The 27279-nt window shown below is 38.8% G+C and overlaps 1 protein-coding gene across 1 annotated transcript in view; it reads right to left on the bottom strand.

The window, feature by feature from the left end:
• Positions 1-1243: 1243 nt before the first annotated feature.
• ccdc85a (coiled-coil domain containing 85A) overlaps positions 1244-27279 on the bottom strand; it is a 480720-nt gene continuing 454684 nt past the window's right edge. Inside the window, exons 4-5 of the mRNA XM_073051041.1 lie at positions 13328-13447; positions 1244-7832 (exon numbers count right to left, since the gene is read on the bottom strand). Coding sequence (XP_072907142.1) covers positions 7671-7832; positions 13328-13447 — 282 coding nt within the window. The 3' untranslated portion in view covers positions 1244-7670. The remainder of the gene's footprint in view (positions 7833-13327; positions 13448-27279) is intronic.

The following is a 27279-nucleotide window of genomic DNA, read 5'->3' as shown; positions in this document are numbered from 1 at the left end:
ACTGCAGAAGTGTTTTCAAGAGTTAAATAAATGTGTGAGGAAGTTCCTTTGGAAAGGTAAGATGTCAAGAATATCGTTGGAAAAATTGACATGGAAATTTGACCTAGGAGGGTTACAATTACCAAATTTTAAGAATTATTACAAAGCAAATCAACTTAGATTTATTGCATCTTTTTTGATGAAGATAAACTGGCATGAATTAGAATAGAATTAGATAAAATAGGAGAAAATATACCAGAAGATTTTATATATAAATGGGAATCTAAATGGATACAGGAAAAGATAAACTGGGTCAAACAATGTTATTGCCGAAACCTAATGATATAGAAACTTTAATTCATAAAGGTAAAATTTTTAAAAATATTTCTTGTATGTATAATTTGATTAAAAAACTGGCAATTAAACAAGGAATTCATAAGTCAAGACAAAAATGGGAAACTGATTTGAATATTAAAATTGATGAAACAAGTTGGTCAGATTAGTACAATATAATTTTTTACATCAATTGTATATTACACCACAAAAAATAAACAGATTAAACCCAAATTTATCTGATTAATGTTTTCAATGTATTCAAGAAATTGGTACTTTTTTACACTCTACTTGGTCTTGTTTTAAAATTCAACCTTTTTGGACAAATTTAAGAGTTTTACTGGAACAAATTATTGGAACACAACTTCCCCACAACCCAATATTATTCTTACTAGGTGATATTGAAGTGATAAAACCGAAACCCAAATTGAACAAATATCAGAAAGAATTCATAAAAATTGCATTGGCAGTAGCCAAAAAGGCTATTGCAGTTACTTGGAAATCGGATTTATACTTAAGTATAGATCGTTGAAAGAATGAAATTTTCAGCGGCATTCCACTTGAAAAAATTACTTATAATTAATATGATATATTTCTGAAAATTTGGTGCCCTTATTTACAAAAGATAGGATTAAATATATAGGTGCTCCGAAGATAAAATTATTGGTCATCTGGGGAAAGAAATAAATATATATATTAAAGCTATTTTGAACTCCATGGAGCATGTGGGGATCTTCCAATATCCAGGCACTCTTTCTTTCTTTCTTTTCTCTTTTTTTCTTTCTTCCCCCCCCCTCCTCTTTTTCATATATATAGGGGTATGTCAGGGGGGAGGGGTTAAGGGGAGGGGGGAGGGCTGATATTATATTTTTTCTTTCTATTCTGTAACCTATTTGAAAATTCAATAAAAAATTTTTAAAATACATAAATACTACTATTTATATTGCTTACCACAAGGAAATCTCAGCATTCTGAAAGAATGTTGATTCAAAGTAAAACATAAGCTTCCCACAGGAGCTTTAAGTGTTAGTTTTCACCCTGGAATGGAAGATTCACATAATGACAGATTAGAAACTTCAGCAGGAAGAAAACAACAGGAAACCCTATGACTACTTCAAGAAGAATCACTGCAGGTAATATGCGCTCATACTGGAGAAGTTGTTGGACTTAACAATATTGGAAGTAATTGTGATTAGAGGAGGTTTGGTAAGTGCTAAGCATGGCTTATTGTGCACAGTTTTGGTTATATGTGCTTCTCAATGTCATATCTTGAGCCAATCTGTCAATCACTCACAGGGGAACTGTTGCTGTCTGTACATTTAAGCAAACTCGTATCCTTTTCTCATTATGGCAGGTGTCTCGAATGCAGGAACTAGCTACTGCTGTAACCACCTGAATACTTCCATGGCACAATGACTGCCAAACCCTCACCGTCTCCTTTATAGTAGCTTATCAAGTCTAGCACTAGGCCTGAGACAGCTACTTAATATAAAGAGTGGATCAGAAAGGTTTTAATGTTTGATTCTATGAAGACAAAGACCTTGGTCTGTAAGAGGAAACGCATGCTATTTTTCCTCTGAGATAAAAGGCAGAGGTCAAGAGTTCAGTCTTCAAAAGCTTGAATCAAATGTCTCCACCTTATAATACTTTCACTAGGCTTGCAATATCTATTCTAGTTGTCACAGATTAGATTCACAGAGCCTGTGCCTTGCAATTGTTATACTGCAAAAGGTGCATAGATATCATAAGCACTTACCTGAACCCTCCTAGGTTGTATCTGACTCTGTTACACACTATCTGAAAAACGATGCCAATGGCTGCATTCCTGAAACATGTGTTAGTTCTTGCAATCGCTTTGGACAATCTTCCCAGCTCAACCACATGCCACTCACGGAGTGACTTTTGGGAATAAATGTTTAGTTAAACATACATAAATTATCTAGAATATAGCATCAGATGGTGTTTATGAGATACGATCGCACCCCACTCCACCCCAATTCACCCCTCTATATTCTACCACTCACCAGTGCACTAGGGGCAACTAACCAACCATTCTGCCTGTTTTTGGGATGTGGTAGGAAGCAAGAATATCTGAAGGAAACTAATGTGGTCACAGGGAGAAGGCACAGACTTAATGAAGACAACTTGGGGGATCAGGATGTAATCCAGCTCACTGGAGCTGTGACGCAGAGGCTCTACTAGCTGCACCACTGGATTGCCACAACCTAAGCCAGGTAGTGGGCAGCTCAGAGAAACCCGAACAAGAGAGCTTTGATCTTTATACACTCACTAGGTAGTAGAGCAGGAAGTAAACATCTTCTGCAGTATCTCAAAGAATTTCTAATATTGCCTCCCCATATCATCATTCTTCTCATCTTCAAAACAAATGAAGAGAACAAAAGTTAATGTTTTGGTTCATATGCTGTAAGTGATATATGTTTCATGGGTGTACAATAGTCCAGAGGAATGTTGCTTTCTTTAGTTGTATATACGTACAGTCAGATGACAACTAATTTGAACATGAACTTGAACTTTAATGTTTACTTTTGGGAAATGCATATCCTCGGATGAAAGCTGTATTTCCAGAAGAGTTGATTAAATGTGACAGAAAAAACAGTGGCAGAGCCTTTAGAGAATGAAAACTGTGAAAATGTAATTAAAATTTGGAGAAAAATGTATGAGGAAGCCTTTCAATTTCCTCTGTTAATCCTCAGCTACATTTATTTCAACCACTGGAATGCAGTTTATGGTGACTGTGTAGGAGTAAAGAGCCAGTTAGGAATGTATATTTAACCCTATGGATAGATGAACTGCCATTGAATTTTGCTCCCGATGTGTCCATGGTTGGCTTGAATAGAATGTGGTCAATATTAAATATTGTATGAACACTGACTTAATATTTTCTTGATGATATCCTCCCTAATATTTAATTTTAATTTTATATTGATGTCAAAAGGGGAAAAAAAGCTAATTCCCATTCCCTGAATTAAGGCCATATCTGAATCCAGAGGAAAGCCAGAAAGGAAAATAAAAATTGAACGAGTGGCAACGAAGGCAATTAGCAGACATGATTTCCCTAAAATACAACTTCAGTGGAAGGCATATCAAAACTTGCAATGAGTATGCACACAATGAAAATTTGATCTAATTCTCTTCAGTCTCCATTCTTAGTGGCTATTGCACAATAGTTTTCTGAGGATGTCAGTGAAATTGTTCATAGCAAACACAGCTTTTTAATAACGTTCGAAGGAATTATTCAAAGGAGAACTGAGTCTATATATCAGAATGAATGTTCAAATTTCTAACTATCACAAATTGTTTCAATGTTTTAATCTTCACAACACCCACCCACCTTCATATTCAAATTCCAATTTGGAAGTGTACAGGATTTCCACAAATAATCCTTGCTAATTAACACACCAGTTTCATAGTGAACATGTTAAACCATCTTACAAATCAAATTTAGATATTTAAAGTCATAAACACTCAGATTGTGATTGCTTCAAAATGATGAACACATTCAAATACACCGTAGATTCAAATAGTAGGTTACAAGGACCTGTAGGACTTAAAAACATCTATTTCTACACAATTGGATCAAAGTGATTCAGAGCGGAATATACTTTGATTAATGCTGACTGATAAAGAAGAAGGCATGACATAATAAAAGGAAGATTAACAAGCAAAAACAAAGATAATTTCAAAACAGTGCTCTAGCTCCATGAGTTCAGAACATATCACCTAACAGATGGTTGTTGTCTTATTTCAGACTAGCATGTCATATATGCCTTTAACCATGCACTCAGAAGCTCACACAGAATTTCACATTCTAGATTTTCCTCTCGTTGGCCTGTGTAGCAAACCTAACAAAAATCAGTTTATCACAGCATCTCCTATCATGCGCCCTGCTCTTAAAATGTACTGCATAATTAACTGTATAATTCCCAAAAGAAACAGGCAATAGTTGCAGTTTAAAAATTGTGTTTATTGAAATTATTTTTAATGAAATTTATATAAGCAACTAGGAGATCAATGTTTATTTTCAATTCTCTACGCTGGCATCCTGCTAATTGTGCTGATTCATGGAAATATTCTTAGTCCTCCAGTTGTACCTCACACTTACTCACACCAAACCCGCTCCCCGTTCCATATTTCAAAATAGGTATCTGTTTGGGCTGTGTTTTGTTGTGCCAGGAATTGGTGTAGACCCCTACCCTTCCCATTGCAGCATCCAGTTGCGCTGAAAACTACTGCTAGATCTTGCCTCTCACAGGTCACTTGGGAATAATCACCCACAGATTAGTATGATGTGCTTGCCAATGTTGCATGGGCAGTTTTGAGTGGTGCAGGCACACCGTGTTGGAATATGGAACTCAGGGTTGTATTCCTGGCTGACATGGTGAGTACAGCCTTTGCTGGGTACTGGCAACACTTGCTTTATGTGCTGACATGGTGCCCAGATCCTATGGTCTCTCTCATCATCTGCTAGATTGAATAGAAGTTTCTGTTTCCAATGCAGAGAGGGGCGTGCCTCCAGATTCCATCACAGGACTTGAAAGGGACCTTTGAATCCAGGTGAGTGCTAAGTATATTGCTATTCGAAGAAATTTGTTCATCTCTTCAAAATTATATGCACAAATATAGGGTAAAACAATAAGGGCAGAATCTCTAAGCAATGGAATAGAGCAATATGTATAGAACTCATGTAAACCCTGTATTTCAGATTACTCAACAGCTTGCAGTTAATATTCTTCAATTACAGCAATTATCAAACTGATCTTGCACATTTTTCTGTGTTTGCAAAAAAATGTCTTTATTGTCTTGAACTATCAATAAATTGTAAACATCTTTGTTTTACTTTTTGTGTATTTTTGCAAATTAATTAATCAAGCATTAGCTAAACTATTTCATAAAACTACCAAAATATACAAATCTCCAGCACCCTCTGCCACTACTTCCCCCAGCATGCTAGTCAGCTGACAAAATTGGATGAAAATCAAGAAAGTACTTCAAATTTAGCTTAACTGAATGCCTAAAAAAATGCAGACCAGAAGTCAATCTGCACTTCATGTGTTTTCTCTGTTTTGTTTTGCAGCAGGCACTTGAAAGAAGAGATTGATAATTTTGACTTTGGAGTTTTGTTTGTTACGCCCCCAAGATAACATTCAACACGAGGGAATGGGGGCAGTTATATAACTCATTAGATCATGCTTTAGATTGCACCATCAGAAGAAATTACTTATTGGTATCTGTACTTTCCGAGTATCAATTTAAGCATGTTAATTGGATTATCTTTTTAATCATCTCCTTGCAAAAGAGTACAAGTCACATTAAACTCATGATTTAATCATTTAAACCATAGTATCATTCCATTGAATTTATATTATAATTCCTCTGATACTTGTGTAACTTTGCTGTGGTGCTGTTTCCAAAACTGACATAATTTTCCATGCATGATCCAAAGAAGGCTCACTACAGTTGGTGTCTAAGTTCGTATTCCAAATTTGTAGAATATTACTGATTACTTTTAGTATCTGTTCATTTAGTTCTTCATATTGCATTTTCATCGGCAATAAATTCAATTTGCTCATCTGTATTTCCTATTTACTCAATGTGAAGGAAATGCTCCAATTTATTATCTTTCTTGGATCCAATGTGAAAGGCTTTCCATTTCATTACATCATACTTGAATTGCTATTGTTTTTATATTTTTTATTAAACCTGTTTATGTTTCTTTACTTCTTCTTGCTCCACTCTACACAACTTGTTACATCTCCACACTTGGCACCATCCAGAAACTAGATTGCAGGTTGCCATATTGCCATGCAAATCAATTACTTTAAAGATAAAAAGGACATCGAAAATCAATGCACATTGCAAAATCTACAACTTTCATTATTGGTTGTCCCTGGGTCTGTCTGGTTAATGCACTGAGTGTGCCGAATAGGTGCAGTGGTGTCATGCATTATGCACAACATAGCACAAGAACTGTCCATGGGATTTGTGGCTGTGTGATGCACATTGGAGAAACAGGCTGAGGCTAGCACTAGAACCAAAATCAAGGAGGTCTTCTTTATACAGCTCTGCTTAATGGCCTTGATCTTTTTTTTATCCCAGAAACATTTAATCAACCTCAAATACGACTGATTTAAAACATTGCTTGCATAATTCGGTGCACCGGAGTAAAGGAGGAATTTTTCATTACAAATGTAATAGGTTCATCCAATGCACATACTCTGGCATGAATCAGATGGGATTAAGTGGTCACTTTATATGCTGTGAATTCTATGTTTAAAAAAGAACAGATTACAAATTGAGCTGGAAATTGGCCAGGTTTACTGCTGGTTGATTAACGCAGCTAGGTTTTGCAGTGACTGTGAAAATATGAAAAGCTTGAAGATACTTCTGATTTTTGTGTAGCAATTATGTAAGTTTGATACTTATAATTTGATAGTTTTTAAACAGAAAATGTATTAATGGAATTTAGCCTCTACTAACTCTATGAATAATGCTTTTAATGATAATGTCTGAATGTTTGCTTCAAGTTAGAGTTATTTCTATGATATTGAAAGCTTACGGATCCAAAATAAAACCCAGAAGGCTTCATCAACCACATTTATTCAAATATTTATTATTTTTTCTCTGAATTCATTAATAGCATTTAAAATCACTCATAGATGCTATTATATTACTGTTATCTATAAGTTATAATTTATTCTGTTATTCTCTGGTTTAGAATTTTCACTTTCTTTCCGGCCATAACAACATTCTTCTTTCCATACTTAAAGTACTGCCCACGAGCTGCCTGTTACATCCACACAATCTGCACAACGGTGTAACATTACATACTCTTATTTCTTCTCATCTGGATTTAACAATGTTTCCTACAAAATGCCTTTGTTATTTATTCATATTATGGTTCATTTAATAAGAAATCTTGAAGCTATCTGAGTTTCATTAGTATGCTGGCTTTTGGGATTGAAACTTGAGGCTTCTGATGCTCAGGAAAGACCGAGCTGCTATAGAATATTGGCTGAGTTTTCTCCTACAGACAACTGAGGTCAACACTCTATTGTTAGTACATAACTCACTAATAACTTGGTTTTAGGAACAATTAATACAACAAACTGAACATGACATATTAAACTGAATGATCTATTTTAAGATATGGTTAGGCTTTCATACTTGTTCCAGCACAAAATAAACTGAGAACCACACCAGAGAGCAAAAATGCTTGCTGTACCTGCAATGAGACAAGAAACAAGTCCTTTTGCTACATAAATGGGCTTTACTTTTACAAAAAAAAAGTACAACATTTGCTCTTGAATTTGCATTCTTACTTGGTTTGCTCTCAATGACTAAGGATCCACTATATGCGAGTTGGGCGGGAGGCACAGCAGGAGCTGAATGCTGTGGCACAATTTACTCACATTACACATTTCTCTGACAATAGCTTTCTCTGTTTCACTCAGGTCTTTCTCTTTCTCTTCCTTTTCCACACTTTCATGCACTTCCACAACCTAAGGTAAAGACATAAAAACAAAACATGGGCAGGCAGACATGGTTAAAAGAATAACTGATATTAAGTAACAGCATCACATATTTGAAGCTCCGTATGATGGACATTATATATTGGTGAAACTAAATTTACCTAAGACAGAAACAGGTAAATTTAAACAGAGAATATTGTGGAAATGAAAATAAATATTAATGACCTTAAGTCACCTGCACATGCACAAGAACAACATGCAAATTGTTCTTGTTCCTTTAAGAGGAGAATTGCAAATGTGATCCCATTATTTAAAGAAAGGACAGAGTAAAAAAATACTGAGGTCATACATTAGGAGTAGAGAAAGTGCTGGTGTCTTAAATGAACATTGTAGTAATAGAACACACTGAAAATAGTAAGATTCAAAAAAATATGGATTTATGATTCATTTTATCTAATCTACTAGAATTTACTAGGAATTTACTATTTAATCTACTAGGGCTTCTTCACACAGAGAGTGGTGGGAGTGTGGAATGAGCTGCCAGATGAAGTGGTAAATGCGGGCTCACTTTTGACATTTATGAAAAACTTGGACAGGTATATGGATGAGAGGGGTTTGGAGGGATATGGCCCAGGTGCAGGTCAGTGGGACTAGGCAGAAAAATGGTTCCGCACAGCCAAGAAGGGCCAAAAGGCCTGTTTCTGTGCTGTAATGTTCTATGGTTCGATGGTTCTATTTTTTTTGTTTAATCTACTCGAATTCTTTGAAGATATGGCCAGTAAAATTGACAAGGGAGAACCACAGAACTTTTAGAAGACTTTCAATAAGCTCCTCGACAGGAGGTAAGGGGCTGAGTCATTAGCATGGACTGAGAACAACAAAGAATGGGAAAGAAAAATAAGAGGATTTCTGTCATGATGATAATGCTGTGAGTAGTGAGCTACCACAGGGAAAAATGCTTGGGCCCGACTATTCACAATCAATATGAACTTGAGGGAGTCCAGATACTATATTTCCAAGTTTTACTGGTGATAGAAAACCAAGCGAAGTTGTGAGTAGTGGGGAGAAGAGTATAATGAGACGTCTACAGTGCACGGCAAGCTGATTAAGTAGGAGCAAAGACAGCTGATGGAATATAATTTTGCAAAATGTGAAGGTGATGTTCAAAGCGACTACATCACACATCACACATCACTACCTCTTTGTACACACATCAATTAAATGTAACACAGGCGTATCAAACAATTGAGACAGTTGATATCGAGTGGCAGCATCACATAGTTGAAGCTCTGTAAGATGGACATTACATATTGGTGAAACTAAATATTACATTTTATATCAAGAAAATTTGAGCACAGAAGTAAAGGTTGATTCATACATACAGTAGGAACTAGGTAGTGGAGAAGGCCACACAAACCCTCAAATCTACTCTGCAATTGAATAAGATTATGCAAATTCCTATGTCAATACCCTATTTCCATTCCATGTTCATCTCTCTTGATGCCTCTTGCATCTAAAATCTATCCACCTCATTGTTAAATATTTTCAATCATTTGGCCTCCTTTGCACTCAGTAGTCACAATTCCAGTAGTTTCTCTACCCTCTGAGTGAAGACATTTTTCCTCCTGTCCGACCCAAGATTCCCACCCTACATCCTGAGAATTGTCCCCATCACCAAACCAGGGAGAATATACTCGCCACATCAACTCTGTCTAGCTTGGCAGGGTTTTGCATGGTTCAGTGAGATCCTTCTCATTCTTCTAAACCTCAATGAATACAGTTCTAGTTAAATCAACTTTCTTCATATAACAGTCCAGGCATCCCAGAAATGGCAACTCTTTGCAGCATTCCCTATGTGGCAAAAATATCCTTTTTTAGGTAGAAAGACCAAAACTGCACATGATATTTCTCTGACTCCTCATCTTCTTTTCTCCAGTCCTGATGAAGGGCTTAGGCCCGAAATATCGAATGTAATCTATTCCATAGATGCTGCCTGGCCTGCTGAGTTCCTCCAACATTTTGTGTGTGTTGCATGATAGTTCAGGTGTAGTCTCACCAAGATCCTGTACAAATGTAGCAGGACATCTTTGTTCCTGTACTCAAAACCCTTTGCATACCAGTTAGCTTCTTAACTGTATGCTGCACCCTGATTTCTGAGGCAATTGTATAAGGATACACAGTGCTCCTTATATATCAACATTTCCCAGTCTATCACCATTTAAGTAATACACTGTCCTTCAGTTACCTGCACCGGTAAATAATGTTTCAATTACACATGTTACAGTGCATCAGCCAAGTATCTGCTCACATATGTTCCCTAAAGCATCATGAAGCCTCTTTTAATCTCTGTCACAATTCACAATTCCACTCAGCTTCCTTTAGTCAGCAACCTCAGAAATGTGACATCCAGTTTCCTTTTGTAAACCATTGATGTACATTTTGAATGTTGAGGCCCAAGTCCCACTTCCTGATGTACACCTTTCTCATTGCCTGCCACTCGGAGAAAGTTTCATGTATTCATACTCTCTGTTTCCTCTTTGACAACCAATTTTCAGTCCATGCCAGTGCAATCCCATGGGCTTTACTTCTGAATCTTGTTGATGTTTTTCTAAGTGCCCTGTTGTCACTTCCTATATCACAGGCTCTATCATTTTCCCTTCTCTGGATGTTTGGTTCACCAGTCTCATTTCCTTGTTTGGAGTTACGTTTCTACCTTTCAATCTGCAGGAAGTGTTGCATAATCAATAGGACATTGAACGACAGTAACCAACATATTCACTATTTCTATGCTTGTCTCTCTTAGTACTTTGAATGTAGATTACCAGTTCACTTCAATTACTCAGGCTTTGGCGAGAGTGCAGCTGGGTGTGTGCAGAATGAGTATGTTTACTTCTAAAAGTGTAAATTTGCCACAGAGCGGGTAATTCATTCCATGGAATTTATATTGCTGAATGACGAGAGAATGAGTAGACAAGACCTGCTTTCTCCTGAGTTTAGATGAATGACAGGAGACCTCACTGAAACTGACAAATGTAAAGGAGCACCACGGGCTGGATGTAAGAAGGATATTTCCTCTGACCGAGAGTCTAGAGTCAGGAGTTACCATCTCAAAAGAATGGGTAGACCATTTAAGTTTGAGACAAAGAGAGATTTCTTTGCCCATGGGTGGTGAATCTTTGGAAATTTCTGCTCCACGGGGCCATAGGAGACTCAGTCAATGAGATAGCTTAAATCAAGTTTTTTTTCCCTATATTAAGGGAATCAAGAGACATGAGGATAATGTAGGAAAATATTGTTGAGATAGAAGATCAGCTATGATCCTAATGAATGGTAGAGCAGGTTTGAGGAGCCATGTAACATATTTGTACTCTTATTTCTTATGTTCTTATCCAAGGGTTAGCTCTTATATCATTGATGATTTATCAATAGTTGGGGAGTGATTAAATTGTCAGACAAGTAATCCAGAGACCTGGACCAACAATCCATTTCACTTAAGTTGAAGTCCCACCACAGCAGATGTGGAATTTAATTCTATTAATTGCACATTCCCCTTACATTCAAAGAAAGAAACTAAACTGTGTGAATCACCTGCCTTGACCTAGGCACCAAATTTGAACAAGATAAAGCCAATCCCAGCTGAATAGACCTTACAAAATCCTGCTCAGAAATATCTGGAGACAGGTGTCAAAGTTTGGAGAACTGTCTCACAGACTAATGATGTTGACATTGTTATATTCACAGAATCATACTTCACAGGCAATATCCCAGAATCCTTTCGTACAACCCCTGGATACACGCTGTCCCTTCAGCAGCAGAGATACACATATGTGACAGAGTAGCCCCTGTAGTCCTCAACATTGAATCAAAACCCTAAGAAATCCTATGTCATCAGGTAAGACATGTGTAAGTAACCTCTCCTACCTAGCTTCCACCATCTTCCCTGAGCTCCTCCATGCTGGTCAAGCACTAAAAGTTGTAGGAGACAGAATGCACTTTGGTTTTAATACACAATTTCAAGGCTGGCTTGCTGGCTCCACCATAGATTGAGCTGGGCAATTCCTGAAGGATCTGACTGCCAGTGTGGGTCTTTGGTAGGGAGTGAATGAATCTAAGCAAGGGATTAAATGAAACGATCCCTTTCTCTGTTTCCTCCACATATGTTCTCAGCATGAAGCTTTATGTTCCAGGATGTTTGGGATGTCTCTCTTTTTCAGGAAATAACCAACTCTATTAATGTTCCACCACTCACCTTCTGGGACCCTATCCTTTCCCCCCACTGTTCATATCTGTGCACCACCCCACCCTTATTTGGTTCCATTGCTTCCTTTCTTATGTCCCATAATCTTCAGCCCTTTACTGTCTTTACTTATCACCTCCCAGTCTCTATCACTATCTCTACCCTTCCCTTCCTCACCTGACTCCATCTGTCAATCAACTGTTCCTCAGCTGAATCCACCTATCACTTGCCATCTCTTGCTCTACCCCTTCCCCTCACCTCTTTATGCTTATTAATTTCACTTTACTCTTTCGGTCTAGAGGAAGCGTCCCGACCCAAGACGTTTACTATCCATTTCTCTCCACTGAGCTCCTCTGGCAGCTCTCTTTTTTGGCTCCAGATTTCACCATCTGCATTCTGCAAGGATAAACCTACTCACCTGCACCTGTATCTGTCCTTGCTAGATATGATTATTGCACAGTCTCATGGAGACAAAGTCCCATCTTCACACTGAGGACTTGTTCAATCATCTCATCTGATATCACAACTAAGATACATGAGATGGACTCTAAACAGTTATTGCACTTAAATATGGGCACCTATAGTCCATCAGAAGTAGAAATGAATAACAGCACCGTCTGTAAACAATAGTCCACCATTCCCCTTACTCTATTTTTAGAAATGGGCAGGGGATCAATCCTGAGAAATCGACTGGCTGAAGCCATTGGCACCAACAACATCCTAGACTGGTGCTGAAAACCTGCATCTAAAACAAGCAGACTCAGTACATGTACAACACTGACATTTACCCAAGCATTGGAAAATTGCCCAGATATATCCTATTTTCAAGAAGTAGGTCAGATCCAATAAAGCCAATTACAGCCTTGTCAGTTTACTCTCATTCATCAGCAATGTCATTGAAGTCCTCACCGAAAACCTTATGAAACAACACTTAATCCACCAAGGATGGCCAGTTTAGTTTAGAGACATTCAATTCTAGAGCACATCATAATCTTGGTCCAAATATAGACAAAATAGTTGAAGTATGAGGAACTGTCCTAAACACCAAAATAACATTCTAAAATTGTAAAGTTTGTGCAAAAATTCATCTAGATTATTTATAACATAGTTAAGGAAAGAGCCTGCAGTGCTACATGTGCATGTTTGCTTCTCTTACAAATAAAATTCTTACATAGCATAATTCAAAATACTTTTGATTAAAATTTTATTTGTGGAGAGTGCATTGGGTTTTAAATGTTGCTTTGCAACTGCCTCAATAGTTGTATTTTTGAATAAGTGCAAATATTACCTTGATAGCATGGACCACAGCCTCAGGTTTCTGTGTTGGTGAATTATATCCACATTTTCCAGCCTGATGGTTTGGAATTGACAAAGTCCCATCAGCCTCTGACATCCGCACAAATGCAGCCTGTAAAGAACAAGGTAGATCTGAACTTTAGTGTGAATATTTTGCTTTGGAATATTCCAGATGGTTTACGATGAAGTAATGTTATACATACAATAGTAACAAATTCTGTCACTGGAAGGTATGCACACACATGTGTACATTTTTTTGTAACTTGCAAACACTTTGCTTGCTAAATATTATATATATCTTATGATATGTTACTTTTATTATAAAAAAGTACTCTAACCCAGGGTTTCCCAAATTGGGGTCCATGGATTCCTCAGTTAATGGTAGGGGTCCACGGCATAAAAAACATTGGGAACGCCTGCTATGACAGAAAAAGAACACAATTCAACAGCTCAAGCTAAATTCCCATGCATGCAGAGAAATCAGGCACAATGCAATCCCTTCCCCCATCTTTTTATTCCATCATCTTCCCCTTTCCTTTCTAGTCCTGAAGAAGGATCTCAGCTTGAAATGCCAACTGTTAATTCATTTCCATAGATGCTGCCTGACCTGCTGAGTTCCTCCATCATTTTGTGTGAGTTGCTCTGGATTTCCAGTGCTACACTACAATAAGGAATGCTTATCATTCCCTTCCCGAGACTGCATTTTGACAAGTCAGATCATTTGGCTGTACTCCTGCTACCTTCATACAGACAGAGCCTGAAGAGCAAGGCTACAGAGATCAAGACAACCAAGAGGTCTCTGGAGGCTGAGGAACGGTTACAGGATTGCCTTGAGTCTGTGGACTGGGCCGTGTTCAAGAACTTATCTGAAAACCTGAATGACTACACCAGGGTCGTTACAGACTTTACAGCTATGGATAAGTGTGTCCCCATGAACTCATTCAGAATTTTCCCCAATCAGAAGCCCTGGATGAACAATGAAATCTGGATTCTGCTGAGAGCCAGATCAGAGGCATTCAAATCTGGAAATCAAGAATGCTACAAGAGGTGCAGAATGATTTCCGGAAAGCCATTTCTCAGGTGAAGTGGAGATTCTGCACTAGACTGGAATCAGTGAGTTTGAATGCCATAACCTTCTACAAAGCAAAATCTTGTGACCTAGGGGACAGCAGAGCTTCTCTTCCAGATGCTCACTTTGACCATCAGAATGGGGAGGAACCATTGTGCACCCCCATGAGTCCTGAAGATCCTTTGGTCTCAGTATCTGAAGATGACATGTGGCCTGGCTTCAAGAGAACGAATCCAAGGGAAGAGTCCAGTACAGATGGAGTACCTGGCTGAGTAAGACCTGTGCCAACTAACTGGCTGGTGTATTCACGGATATCTTCAACCTCTCGCTCAAGCAGTGTGTGGTACCCACCTGCTTCAAGCAGTCTTCAATAGTAACTGTGACCAAGAAGAATGTGGTAACCTGTCTAGACTATTGCCCAGTGGCACTTACATCCACGAAGGCTGGTGTTGAAGCATATCAGCTCCTGTCTGAATAGTGACTTGAATACACTCCAATTTGCCTACCAACCAACAGGTGCTATCTCTTTGGCCCTTCACACAACCCTGATACACCTGGACAGCAAAGATGCATATATCAGAATGCTCCTTATCGATTACAGCTCAGCTTTGAACACCATCATCCCCTCAGAACTAATCAGTAAACCCTCGTGACCTGGGTCTCAATACCCCCTTGTGTAATTGGATCTTGGATTTCCTCACTTGTAGACTCCAGTCAAATGGATTGGCAAAATCGTCTGCTCCACAATCTCCATCAGCACAGGAGAACCACAGAGATGTGTACTTAGCCCCCTGCCCTACTTGCTTTACAACTATGACTGTGTGGCTAAGTACCACTCCAACACCTTCTACAAGTTTGCTGATGACACCACTGCTGTGCACCATATCAAAGAGGATGATGAATCAGCATACTGAAGGGTGGTTGAAAATTTGCCTGAGTGGTGTAATAACAACAACCTTTCACTCAATGTCAATAAGACCAAGGAACTGATTGCAGACTTCAGGAGAGGGAAACCAGAGGTCCATGAGCCAGTACTCAGAGGCGGAAAGGGTCAATTAACTTTAAATTCCTGCATGTCACTACCTCAGAGGACCTGTCCTGGACCCATCATATAAATATTATTGTGAAGAAATGTTCAGCATGTCATCAAAAACCTCGGCAAACTTCTATAGATGTGCGGTAGAAAGTGTGCTGACTGGCTGCATTATGAACTGGTATGGGAACACCAATGCTTTTGAGCAGAAAATCCTACAAAAACTAGTGGATTCAGCCCAGAAGATCATGGGTAAAACCTTTACAACCATTGAGCACAGCTACATGAAGTGTTGCTGTAGAAAAGCAGCATCCATCATCAAAGATCCTCACCTCCCAGGCCATCCTCTCTTCTCATTGCTGCCTCAGGACTCTTACCACCAGGTTCAAGAACAGTTACTACCCCTTAACCATCAGGCTCTTGAACAAAAGTGGATAACTACACTTGTTTAAGGACTCTGTTACATTGTTATTTCATGCGCAATATTTATTGCCATCTATATATGTCTGCATTTGCACATTGTTTGCAGTCAACAGCTCCTGATGTCTACAGATGATCTGCTCCATTGATTTGCTAGGTATGCCCACAGAAAAAAAGAATCTGAGGGTTGTAAGTGGTGATATGTATTTACTCCGATAATAAATTTTACTTTGAATTTTGAACTTTTGTTCTGCAGAAGCTCTTGTGTTTATTAATCAAGCAGAGGAGCTTTATACACACTTAGTAGAAACTGGAGTTCAACCACACATGGGCACAAACCACACACTGTTTATAGAACTAACATCATCTTGGATCTCCAGAAAAATATTATGAGGCTGGATGAAAAATAGCACTGCCATACTGTGCACACCAATAGATGTCTTAGAACAAAACATGTGATTGCCATCAAGACCAGTGTGCAAAACTCACAACTGCTGTGTCACCTGCATGGTGATAGCTGGGTAAGTCAACATGCTGGCCATGACTATAGAAAAGACTGCAGTGAAGCTGAGGTAAAACTTTGGGAAAAGAGAAGCAGCAATCAGCAGTAGCGTGTGGCCACTCTCCTAATGCAATCCAATGCATTAATTACATTTTAATGTTGTGAGTTCCACATGTCACAGTGTGATACGGGCTTATCACACAGAGACATTGCAGTATCTTACACTGGAGTGTATAAAACAAAAGTGCTAAAATTCAGCAAGTATGAATTGAACATTTGTAGCAGGTGTGACTGAGACACTGATGTCTACTCGAAAATTTGCATCTCTTTGCTAATCTGATGCAGGATTTGTTCTTTTGTTATACTTATTAAGCTAAGGTGATAGGTTACTCCATAATGTACTAATCTTATTTGGTAATCACAGAAATTGCCTCTGAGCATATAATGATGGCTTTATCTGTGCAATTGTTTTCAGGTAAATGTCAGCCAAGCTAAGAGGAATTGTACACGGGTAGTCCCAAGCCAATTTACTGAAGGATGTTCAGCAAACCTGAAATGATCACCGGTATGATATAACCTGCAGAAAACCACTTTTATGCATGATTCGCATAAATATATATACTGTTGGATCCGATTTTTAGGCATCTGTTACTTCCATTCTTTCCAGAATTCAGTCTTATACCAAGGCCCGGAAATCTGTACCTTCTTAATGGGAGTTCAGACTCAGTTACCCATCACTTAATGAACCAGGCTGTTGGAAGGATGTGCAAGATGATGGTTTGAATGCTGGCGCTCCAGCACAATTTCATCTTTCAATCCCTGTATAAACACCAGGGCCAAATTATTAAGAAATATATGCTCTTACAAATGCCTGAAACAGCATTCTGTTACTGCATAATACACTTCAAAAGACAAAGGAAAAATCTGAATCTAGTTTTCTCTCACAGCTGCTAATTTAAAACTTTGCAATGAGAAAAACAGCAAGGGAGGATATTGTCAAAGCCAGTAATATTTTTTTTTTATGTGCTGAAGTGGAAACTGAAATACTATGGCTGAAATTGCAAGATCTATATGGTTGTATGTGATTGATTCTCATACTCACATGAGTCAGAGGGGAGAAGTTAGACTGTAAATGAGCAGAATGTCTTTAGCATGGTTGAACTGAAAGTGAGATAGTGACTATTTCCCATGCCAATATCTAGGCAATCCTGAATCTTAGATTTTTCCTTGAGTGTGTGGGATGGGTGTGAGGGTGTGTATTGTAGGGCTGCAGAAACAGCTGATCATACTGTGAAAAGTCCACATAGTAGAAAAGATGGAGATTTTTCATTCAATCGCTGCTGTTGATTGTATCGTGGAAAACAATGTATCAATGCAAAAATAGTAAAGAGAAACTGAAAAAAACTTTGAAATTGGAAATATCCAAGAAATTTTCAACTTTAAAGAGGTTGTTGCTTATGAACAGGACACTTACACAGAGTAGGTGGGTGTTCAAGTTTAAAAAATGGTAGATTAAAACATATTTTTAATTCCAGGGAACTTTTTAATCAGTGTGATTGATAGAATCTCTTCCTAATATGCTTCATCAGGAATCTGAGGAGATTTGGTATGTCACCATAGATTTCTACAGATGTATGGTGGAATGCATTAAGACTGGTTGCATCACCGTATGGTTGGGAGGCTCCAATGCAAAGAATCACCAGAGGCTGTAGACTCAGTGCCAGCTCCATCACAGGAACCATCACTGGGGACATCTTCAAGAAGTGGTGCCTCAAGATGGTGTCATCCATCATTAAGTACACTGAAAACTCAGGACATGCCCTCTTCCCATTACCACCATCAGGGTGGAGGTACAGGAGCCAGAAGACCCACACTCAGTATGTTAGAAGCAGATGCTTCCCTCTGGCATCAGATTTCTGAATGATCCATGACCCCACAAGCACTACCTCATTATTCCTCTTTTGCACTATTTACCTTCACATTGTAACTTTTAATTTTTTTAATATCTTGCTCTGTACTACTGCCACAAAACAGCGAATTTCCCTCAAATGTCAGCGATAATAAACCTGACTCTGGTTCTGATTCTGTTATAGACAGGCTGAAATGGCATACTATTTCCAAACTGCTTATGCTCAAACTATAAAGTATTAGTATATTTCCCATGATCAGAGGAACAAAAAGTACTAGTTCCTGACAGGACCAAATAACTAATCAGGATCCAGATTGTGAGACTAATATAACTAGTACTATCCGAGTTTTATACATGGAGTTCCAGAGCTAAGTGCGTTGCTGAACACAACCTCAAATCTGGATCAGGAAGGAAACTTGCAAAATAGCACAGAAACCTTTTAACAATATGTAGAACGAGTTGAGCCTCAAGCTGTATGTCCAGGTCACAAAAAGACTAACAATTTCTACCTCTATGGACTTGCCTGATGCAAGCCTTCAAGCCCTACTTAATCTGTTTGCTGCTAATCTATCTCTAGATCTGACATAACTGTTTTTCTGACCAGCTTCACTCATTATACTCACATCAACTTGAGAATATACAAAATACCGCTGGTCCCAACTCACACAAAGTCACATTAACCATTACCCTTGTGGTTGTTGCATTTCATTACCACTGCAATATAGATTTAATATTCATTTTTTATTCAATGGTGCTACATGAGTTTACCCTGTAAATTTCCTACAGTCCAATACAATTCTGAGATAACTACAATATTTAATTTTGTCATCTTCTTCATCCATGATTTGAAAAATTCCACCAAACTTTGGAGAAATTCTACTCCAAAGATCCTTTCCTAAATCTCCCTGGTTTGTCAACACTTTCTCTTTAAAAAGGATTTGAGATGCTTCTTAGAACCTGCAACCTTGACCAAAATCTTGGTCATCTGTTTCATTGCCTCTTCGTATTGTTCAGTGTCTTCTTTAATTTTTGCTTGATAAGTACTTTCTTTTATTGTTACATTAAAGGAACTATAAAAGGAGTGGAGGTTGGGTTGTGATTGTGAATAATGGTTTTAATAGCGGGGGAAATTATAGTAAAAGGAAGTCAGTGAAATCTGGCAGAGGAAATAGAACAGTGCTAGAAATCTGAAATAAAGCAGAAAACAATCCTAATGGAAGATCATTGACCCATATCTCCCCTTCTCTGATGCTGCCTGATCCTTTGACTACTTCCAATGTTTTCAGTGGTATTAGAAGATATGAAACCTGTGTGTAAGAAGTGCATCTTCAATGAGAGGTGTGCATCAAAAGCAAAAATACATAAGGTGGAAGATTTTAACCTTCTATATCTTCCCAAAATGAATGACAGAGCAATCTTTTTTTCTGATATCGCAGAATAAAATGGGAAAATATATTGCAGGTCCCGGAGAAAGTGAAAAAATAGATCTCCTGCCGTGGAAATCAGTAAAAAAGCCAATATGATGGCTTCGGCTTTAATCATGGTTATTTATATTTTGAGTGACACTGGGAACGATATCAGGGATAATCTGTAAGCACAAGGGAGTTATTAAAGTTCTTCAAAATCGCTCAAGCAACATGAGAAGACACTGTTCAGTGAAAAGGTGATATCATATTCACTACTATCTAATGAGGAGGGATTAATAAAACAAAGCATCTACAGGAGAAAAAATAAATAAAACATAATTTTATAAAAAACTATACATAAACAGACGAAGATTGACAAACATTAATAAGCAAAAGAAGCCAAACCGTACAAATAAAAATAATACTGAGAATATGAGTTTCAAAAAGTCCTTGAAAGCAGTGGATATGGCCCAGTCCATCACAGCTAAACCCTTCCCACCATTGAGTCCATCTACATGAAACGCTGTCGCAGGAAAGCAGCATCCATCGTCAGTGAACTCACCACCCAGGCCATACTCTCTTCTTGCTGTTGCCATCAGGAAGAAGGAACAGGAGCCTCAGGAGCCACACCACAGATTCAGGAACAGTTATTATCCCTTAACCATCAGGCTCTTGAACCAGTGGAGATAATTTTACTTAAGATCACTTACCCCATCACTGAACTGGAGACACAATTTATGGACTCACTTTCAAGGACTCTTCATCTCATGTTCTCGGTATTTATTGTTTATTTATTTATTCTTATTATTTCTTCTTTTTCTTTTATACTTGCACAGTTGTTCTCTACGACACAATGGTTGTTTGTTCGTCGTGTTGGGTGGAGTCTTTCGTTGATTCTATTATGTCTTTTGGATTTTCTGTGTATGCCCACTACCTCAGAGTTGCACATGGTGACATACTGTATATGTACTTTGATAACAGATATACTTTGAGCTCTGAAAATGAGTTTGTAGATTGTAATATCACATATGAAGTTATGCACACTGGCTCAGGAACAGCTTGGCAAGGAAGAAAATACGTGATAAGTTCTGAAATGTCTGAGAAAAAAATGAAGCGTAAAAATAGAAAATCAGATAGGAGTACGTGACATTAATGAAAGACGTGAGAAAATATGTGTTGAGAAGGGTAGGTTGTATGTAGAATAATATTATCCTTTAAGATCAAAGCTCCAGAGATGAAGACAACAAGAAGGTGATGCGGGAGGCAGAGGAGCCGCTATGGGATTACTTCAATTCAGTGGACTGGGCCGAGTTCAAGGACTCATCTGGAGAACTGAATGAATACACCATAGTTATAACAGACTTTATTAAAACAGCTGTAGAGGAGTGTGTCCCCACAACATCATACAGAGTCTTCCCCAATCAGAAGCCCTGGATGAAAAATGAGAACCAAAATCTGCTGAGAGTCAGATCAGATACATTCAAATCTGGTGACCAACAAAGTTACAAGAAGTCAAGGTACAATCTCCGGAAAGCCATCTCAGAAGGGAAATGGCAATTCTGAATCAAACTTGAATCAATGAAAGATGCTTGATAATTGTAGCAGGGTTTGAATACTATCAACTGTTATAAAGTTAAACCAAGTGACACAGGAGACAGCAGGGCTTCACTCCCAGGTGAGCTCAATGCCTTTTATGCTCCAAAACATGGTGGAACCAGAATGAGCTCCCATATCCTCCAATGATCCTATGATTTTAGTCTCTGAAGCCGAAGCGCGAAGAGCCTTGAAGACAGTGACATATTTAACCTCTCACTTCAATAGTCTGAGGTGCCTAACTACTTCAAGCAGGCCTCAATTATACCAGTGCCTAAGAAGAACATGGTAACTTGCCGCAATGACTATCATCCAGTAGCACTTTCATCCACAGTGATGAATTGCTTTAAGAGGTTGGTGATGAAACAAGCAACTCCTGCCTGAGAAGTGACAGAGATCTGCTCCAATTTGCCAGCCAAAGCAACAGATCCACAGCAGATGTCATCTCGTTGACTTTTCACTCAACCCTGGAACATCTGGACAGCAAAGGATGCTCTTTATCGACTACAGCTCAGCATTCAATATCATCATCACCTCAAAACTAATCCATACGCTTCAAGACCTTGGCTTCAATACCTCCTTGTGCAATTGGATTCTCAATTTCCTCACTAGCAGACCCCAGTCAGTTCAGTTTGGTAACAACATCTCCATCACAATCTCCATCGGCATAGATGCACCACAAAGCTGTGTGTTTAGTCCTGTGCTCTACTCACTTTACAATTATGACTATGTGGCTAAGCACAGCTCCAATGTCATATTCAAATTTGCTGATGATACCACTGTTGTGGGATGTATCAAACGTGGTGATGAATCAGCATACAGGTGGGAGATTGAAAATCTGGCTGAGTGGTGCCATAACAACTTCTTACTCAATATCAGCAAGACCAAAAAGCTGATTATAGACTTCAGGAGAAGGAAACTGGAGATCCATGAGCCAGTCCTCATTGGAAGATCAGAGGTGGAGAGGGTTAGCAACTTTAAATTCCGAAGTGTTATTATTTCAGAGGACCTGTTCTGGGCCCAGCATTTAAGTACAATTACAAAGAAAGCATGGCAGCATCTCTACTTCCTAAGGAGTTTGTGGAGATTTGGCATGACACCTAAAACTTTGACTGACTTCTATAGATATATAGTGGAGAGTATACAGACTGACTGCACCACAGCCTTTTACGGAAATACAAATGCCCTTGAATGAAAATCTCACAAAAAGTAATAGATGAAGCCCAGTCCATCACAGGTAAAGCCCTCCCAACCACAGAGCACATCCACAGTACATGAAACCCTGTCGCAGGAAAGCATTATCCATCATCAGGGACCTGAACCCCTCCTCCCAGGGTACGCACTCTTCTCACTGCTGCCATCAGAAAGAAGATAGAAGAGACTCAGAACTCATGCCACTACGTTCAGGAACAGTTACTACAACCCTCAACCATCAGGCTCTTCAATGAAGGGGATAATTCCCCTCAGCTTCACTTGCCCCATTATTGAAATGTTCCCAAAACCAATGGACTCACTTTCAAGGACTCTCCATCTCCTGTTCTCAATATTTATTGCTTATTTATTATTATTATTATGATTAATTCTTCTTTTATACTTGCACAGTTTGTTGTCTTCTGCACTCTGGTTGAATGCCATGGCTGGGTGGTCTTTCATTGATTCTGTTATGATTATTATTCAATAGATTTATTGAGTATGGTCAAAAGGAAATGAATCTCAGGGTTATACAGTACATGGTGACATATATGTACTTTGATAATAAATTTACATTGGATTTTGAAATGAAGGATCCAGTGAGCATCTTATACCATGGAACTTGTTTGCTTTTCCTCTTTCTTTTTTCAAGTTCCTCTGGTCCTGGTAGTCCTAAAGTACAAGCTAGCTGCCAAATTCAGCCCGATTGATCAATACATTTCTAAGCCACTTCCTTTTGGATTTACATTTTTCCATATTATCCCAAAAGTCTGCTCTTTCCTGCCCCTTCTGCCAGCACTTCATCACCTCCTAACCTTTCTGATCTCGTTGCCATCACAAACTTGACACTATCAAATAAGTTCACGGCGGCTTTGGCAGAGGTGCTTCAGATCCCTGTATTGCCTACGTAAATGGTCACTTTCCTTGTGCCTGTGCAAGTGAAGACTTGAACATTTAAACACAAGCCAACACTTGTGAAATGCCTGTGGTGAATACAAATTGAAAGACCTTGAATTTAGTCTTCTTTTCTATGTTTCATCTTACCTATTCTTCTCTGCTAGCAAAGAGCTAGCATATGTTTAGCAGAAACCAGTGGTTCAATGTCATTGCTAATACATCTTGTATCTATTCAAGGTGGCATTCATGGTGTGCAGAACTTCAGTGAGCGTATGCTTCTCCCTTGACTGTTGCATTTGATGCACCATGCAAATGGCCATTTCTTTCAAAGACAAAAATATTGTTGCAAATGCTTGTGAGACCATGTCCTTTAGGCTCAAGGCAGACTCCTTCAACCTAGTAGCAGAATACACAATCTCCGTGGAAACCTCTATGACAATCAGCAATCACGGCTTTGTAACATCAAATTCAGACTGCTTCTTCCTGTCCACAGGGAACAATTTCTCCAAAGCCCTTTCTTGAAAGCCCTTAGCACTATATCCAAGGAAGTGTCATAAGCTGAAGGCTCATCTCTATATTCCTTCCTTTCATTCTCATGTTTTGTCATGCAAATCTAGAATCCATCAAATGACCTCCTAAACACTGAGTTGAAATTGTCATTCACACAAGAAAATCTGCAGATGCTGGAAATCCAAAGCAACACATAATAAATTCTGGTGCAAATCAGCAGGGCAGGCAACATCTATGGAAAAGAATAAAATTTGGGTCGAGACCGTTCATCAGGGCTGGAAAGAAACTGAAAAGGACTGGGCTTTTCTTTCTTTCCAGTGCTGGTGAAGGGTCTCAGCCCAAAACAGCTTACTCTTTTTCATTGATGTTGCCTGGCCTGCTGAGTTCTTCCAGCATTTTGTGTCTGTTGCTTTGAAATTGACATTGACTTTCTCATTGCCACTGTGAAACCATCAGGTCAGAAATTAGAAGGGTGTGTTTTACTTTTAAGAAGATTAAGGTGGTTAAGTCTCACAAACCAAATGAGATCTGCTCAAGGTTATTAAGTGAGAAAAGTGAGGAGATTGTTGGGGCCTTAATAGAGATTTTTCTACCCTCTTTAGCCACAGGCAAGGACTCAGAGGACTGGAGAATTGCCAATGTTGTTCCTTCATTTCAGAAGTTTATTAGGGACAAAACAGAAAATTATAGGATGTGTGAGTTACAACAGTGAGTGGGAAATTACTAGAGAAAATTCTTCAGAAAAAGATTTACTCACATCTGTGAAAAATAGACACACAAAGGAAAGTCAGAATGTTTTTGAGGGGTTGTGGCAATCATGTTTTATAAAAATTATAGAGTTTTTTGAGGAGGTAACAAATATGATCACTGAAGGTGGGCAATGGATGTTGACTATAGGGACTTTAGTAGAACAGTACAACATAGAAACAGGCCTTTGGCAGTCAATGTCTGTGCTGAGCAAGATGCCAAGTTAAATTGAATCTCTCCTTCCTGCACATGAGCCATATCCCTCTACTCCCTGTATATTCTGGCATCTGCCTAAAAGCCTCGTAAATTCCACTATCCCATCTGCTTCCACAACTACGGCAGGCAGCTTGTTCCAAGAACCTACCACCTTATGTGTAGAGCTTGCCCTGTATATCTCCTCAGAACATTCCCCCTCTCTCCTTAAATGCAAGTCCTCCAATATTTGGCATCTCTACCCTGGGAAAAAGATTTTATCTACTGTATCTTTATAGTATGCTGTCTTTATCACAACTTCTACTTGTATGTCCTCCTTCAGAGGGCTATAAACTTGGACTCGAAGATCCCTCTGTATAGCAATACAGTTAATGGTCCTGACATTGAATGTATGTTTTCCTTTTATATTTCACTGTCCAAAGTGCAACAACTCATGCTTGCTCAGATTAAACCCCATCTGCATTTGTGATAAATGACTTGGACAAAATGTAGAAAGGTTGTAGTAAGTTTGCAGATCACAAGAAATACATGAAGTTGTGAGAATGGTTGTCAAGGGATTCAGCAGGATAGGGATTAATTGGAAATATGCGTGGGATAAGTGCTAGATGGTGGAGTATGGATCACGTGCATGTAGAAGATGTTTAGTTTAAGTTATCAAAATGTTTGGCACTGGCCTAGTGGGCTGAAGGGCCTGTTAATATTCTGTGCTTTAATTGATTGGAAAATGCATTTTCAAGAAAATTGAAGAATTTGAACGCTAGCCAAGATAAAGTAGCTTGCAGATCAGTGCTCCATCCACCACCTGAATTGTTCACTGGTGACTCACTGATTCCTCTTCCGAACACCAGGCTCCTGAAATGGACCACATATTTTCAGTTTTGCCAATGGAAAAGGACTACCAGAAAACAAAAATAAAATGATTCAAAACTATTCTCAAAGCCTCCTTTTTAAAAGAAAAGTAACTCCCTAACTGATAAGTGAGAATTTCTTAACAATGACTGCACAACAATGAAAAGTGGCATCAAAGATGGAACTGAAAACCTTTGTTGTCTTCAGTAAAAGCAACAAATGACATCCCAAACTACCATTCAACTCCTCTCATTAGGCACCTGCAACTCTACCAGAGGCAAAGCCCATCTATTTCATTAGCTACCTCAGAACACAGTTATTCTGAATCCTCATATTATCCCAAAATCTTTGAAATTTTTTTTATCCATGCAGTTGTCCAACTGTCTTTTAGAAGGCAAACACGAGGAAATCTGCAGATGCTGGAAATTCAAGCAACATACACAAAATGCTGGTGGAACACAGCAGGCCAGGCAGCATCTATAGGAAGAAGCACTGTCGACGTTTCGGGCTGAGACCTTTCGTCAGGACTAACTGAAAGGAAAGATAGTAAGAGATTTGAAAGTGGGGGGAGGAAGAGGGAAATGCGAAATGATAGGAGAAGACCGGAGGGGGTGGGGTGAAGCTGAGAGCTGGAAAGGTGATTGGCAAAAGAGATACACAGCTGGAGAAGGGAGACGATCATGGGTTGGGAGGCCTAGGGAGAAAGAAAGGGTGAGTCCCATGATCCTTTCTCTTCTCCAGCTCTGTATCCCTTTTGCCAATCACATTTCCAGCTCTCAGCTTCACCCCACCCACTTCGGTCTTCTCCTATCATTTTGCATTTCCCCCTCCCATTTTCAAATCTCTTAATATCTTTCCTTTCAGTTAGTCCTGACGAAGGGTCTCAGCCCGAAACGTCGACAGTGCTTCTTCCTAAAGATGCTGCCTGGCCTGCTGCGTTCCACCTGCATTTTGTGTATGTGTCTTTTAGAAGGTGTTATTGTACCTGCCTTAAACAGTTCCTCTGGCACCTGATTTTAGAGTGATACCACTAATCGTGTGAAAATAGTTACCCTTCAAGTTCCTCTTAAATCTTTCCACTCTCAACATAAGTTCAAATCCCTCTAGTACTTGATCCCACAACTCTTGGAAAAAGACTGAGGACATTCATTGTATCTTTGCAGCTCATGATTTTAAGATCACCTTTTGGTATCCTTCACTCTAAGGACTAAATCCTAGCCTGTCCAACCACTCCTGTATCTCAGTTACTCAAGTGCTGGCAGCACCCTTATCAATTTAATTACTTAAGTGAAATGAGACTACAAAATACTGTGACAGAAAGGGATCTGGAAATCCTTATAGATGAGACACAAAGATAATCAAACAGGCACAGCAAGGGATAAAGAAGGTAAATAGAATACTGGCCTTTATGCTAGGGGCAAGGAATAAAAAAGTACAGGAAGTTTTGGTTCCAATTTAAAGAACACTGGTGAGCTGGCACCTGGAATATTATGTGTAGTTTTGGGAAAAATGTACTTGCAGTGGCAACTGTGTAAAGAAAGCTCACTAGGTTAATTCTTGAGATGAACAGTTGGTGGATGAGAGGAGGTTCAACAACTTGGCTCT

Source organism: Hemitrygon akajei, chromosome 7, assembly GCF_048418815.1.
Source record: "Hemitrygon akajei chromosome 7, sHemAka1.3, whole genome shotgun sequence".
In the NCBI taxonomy this organism is placed as follows: Eukaryota; Metazoa; Chordata; class Chondrichthyes; order Myliobatiformes; family Dasyatidae; genus Hemitrygon; species Hemitrygon akajei.
This window is presented reverse-complemented; position numbering and strand designations above follow the sequence as displayed.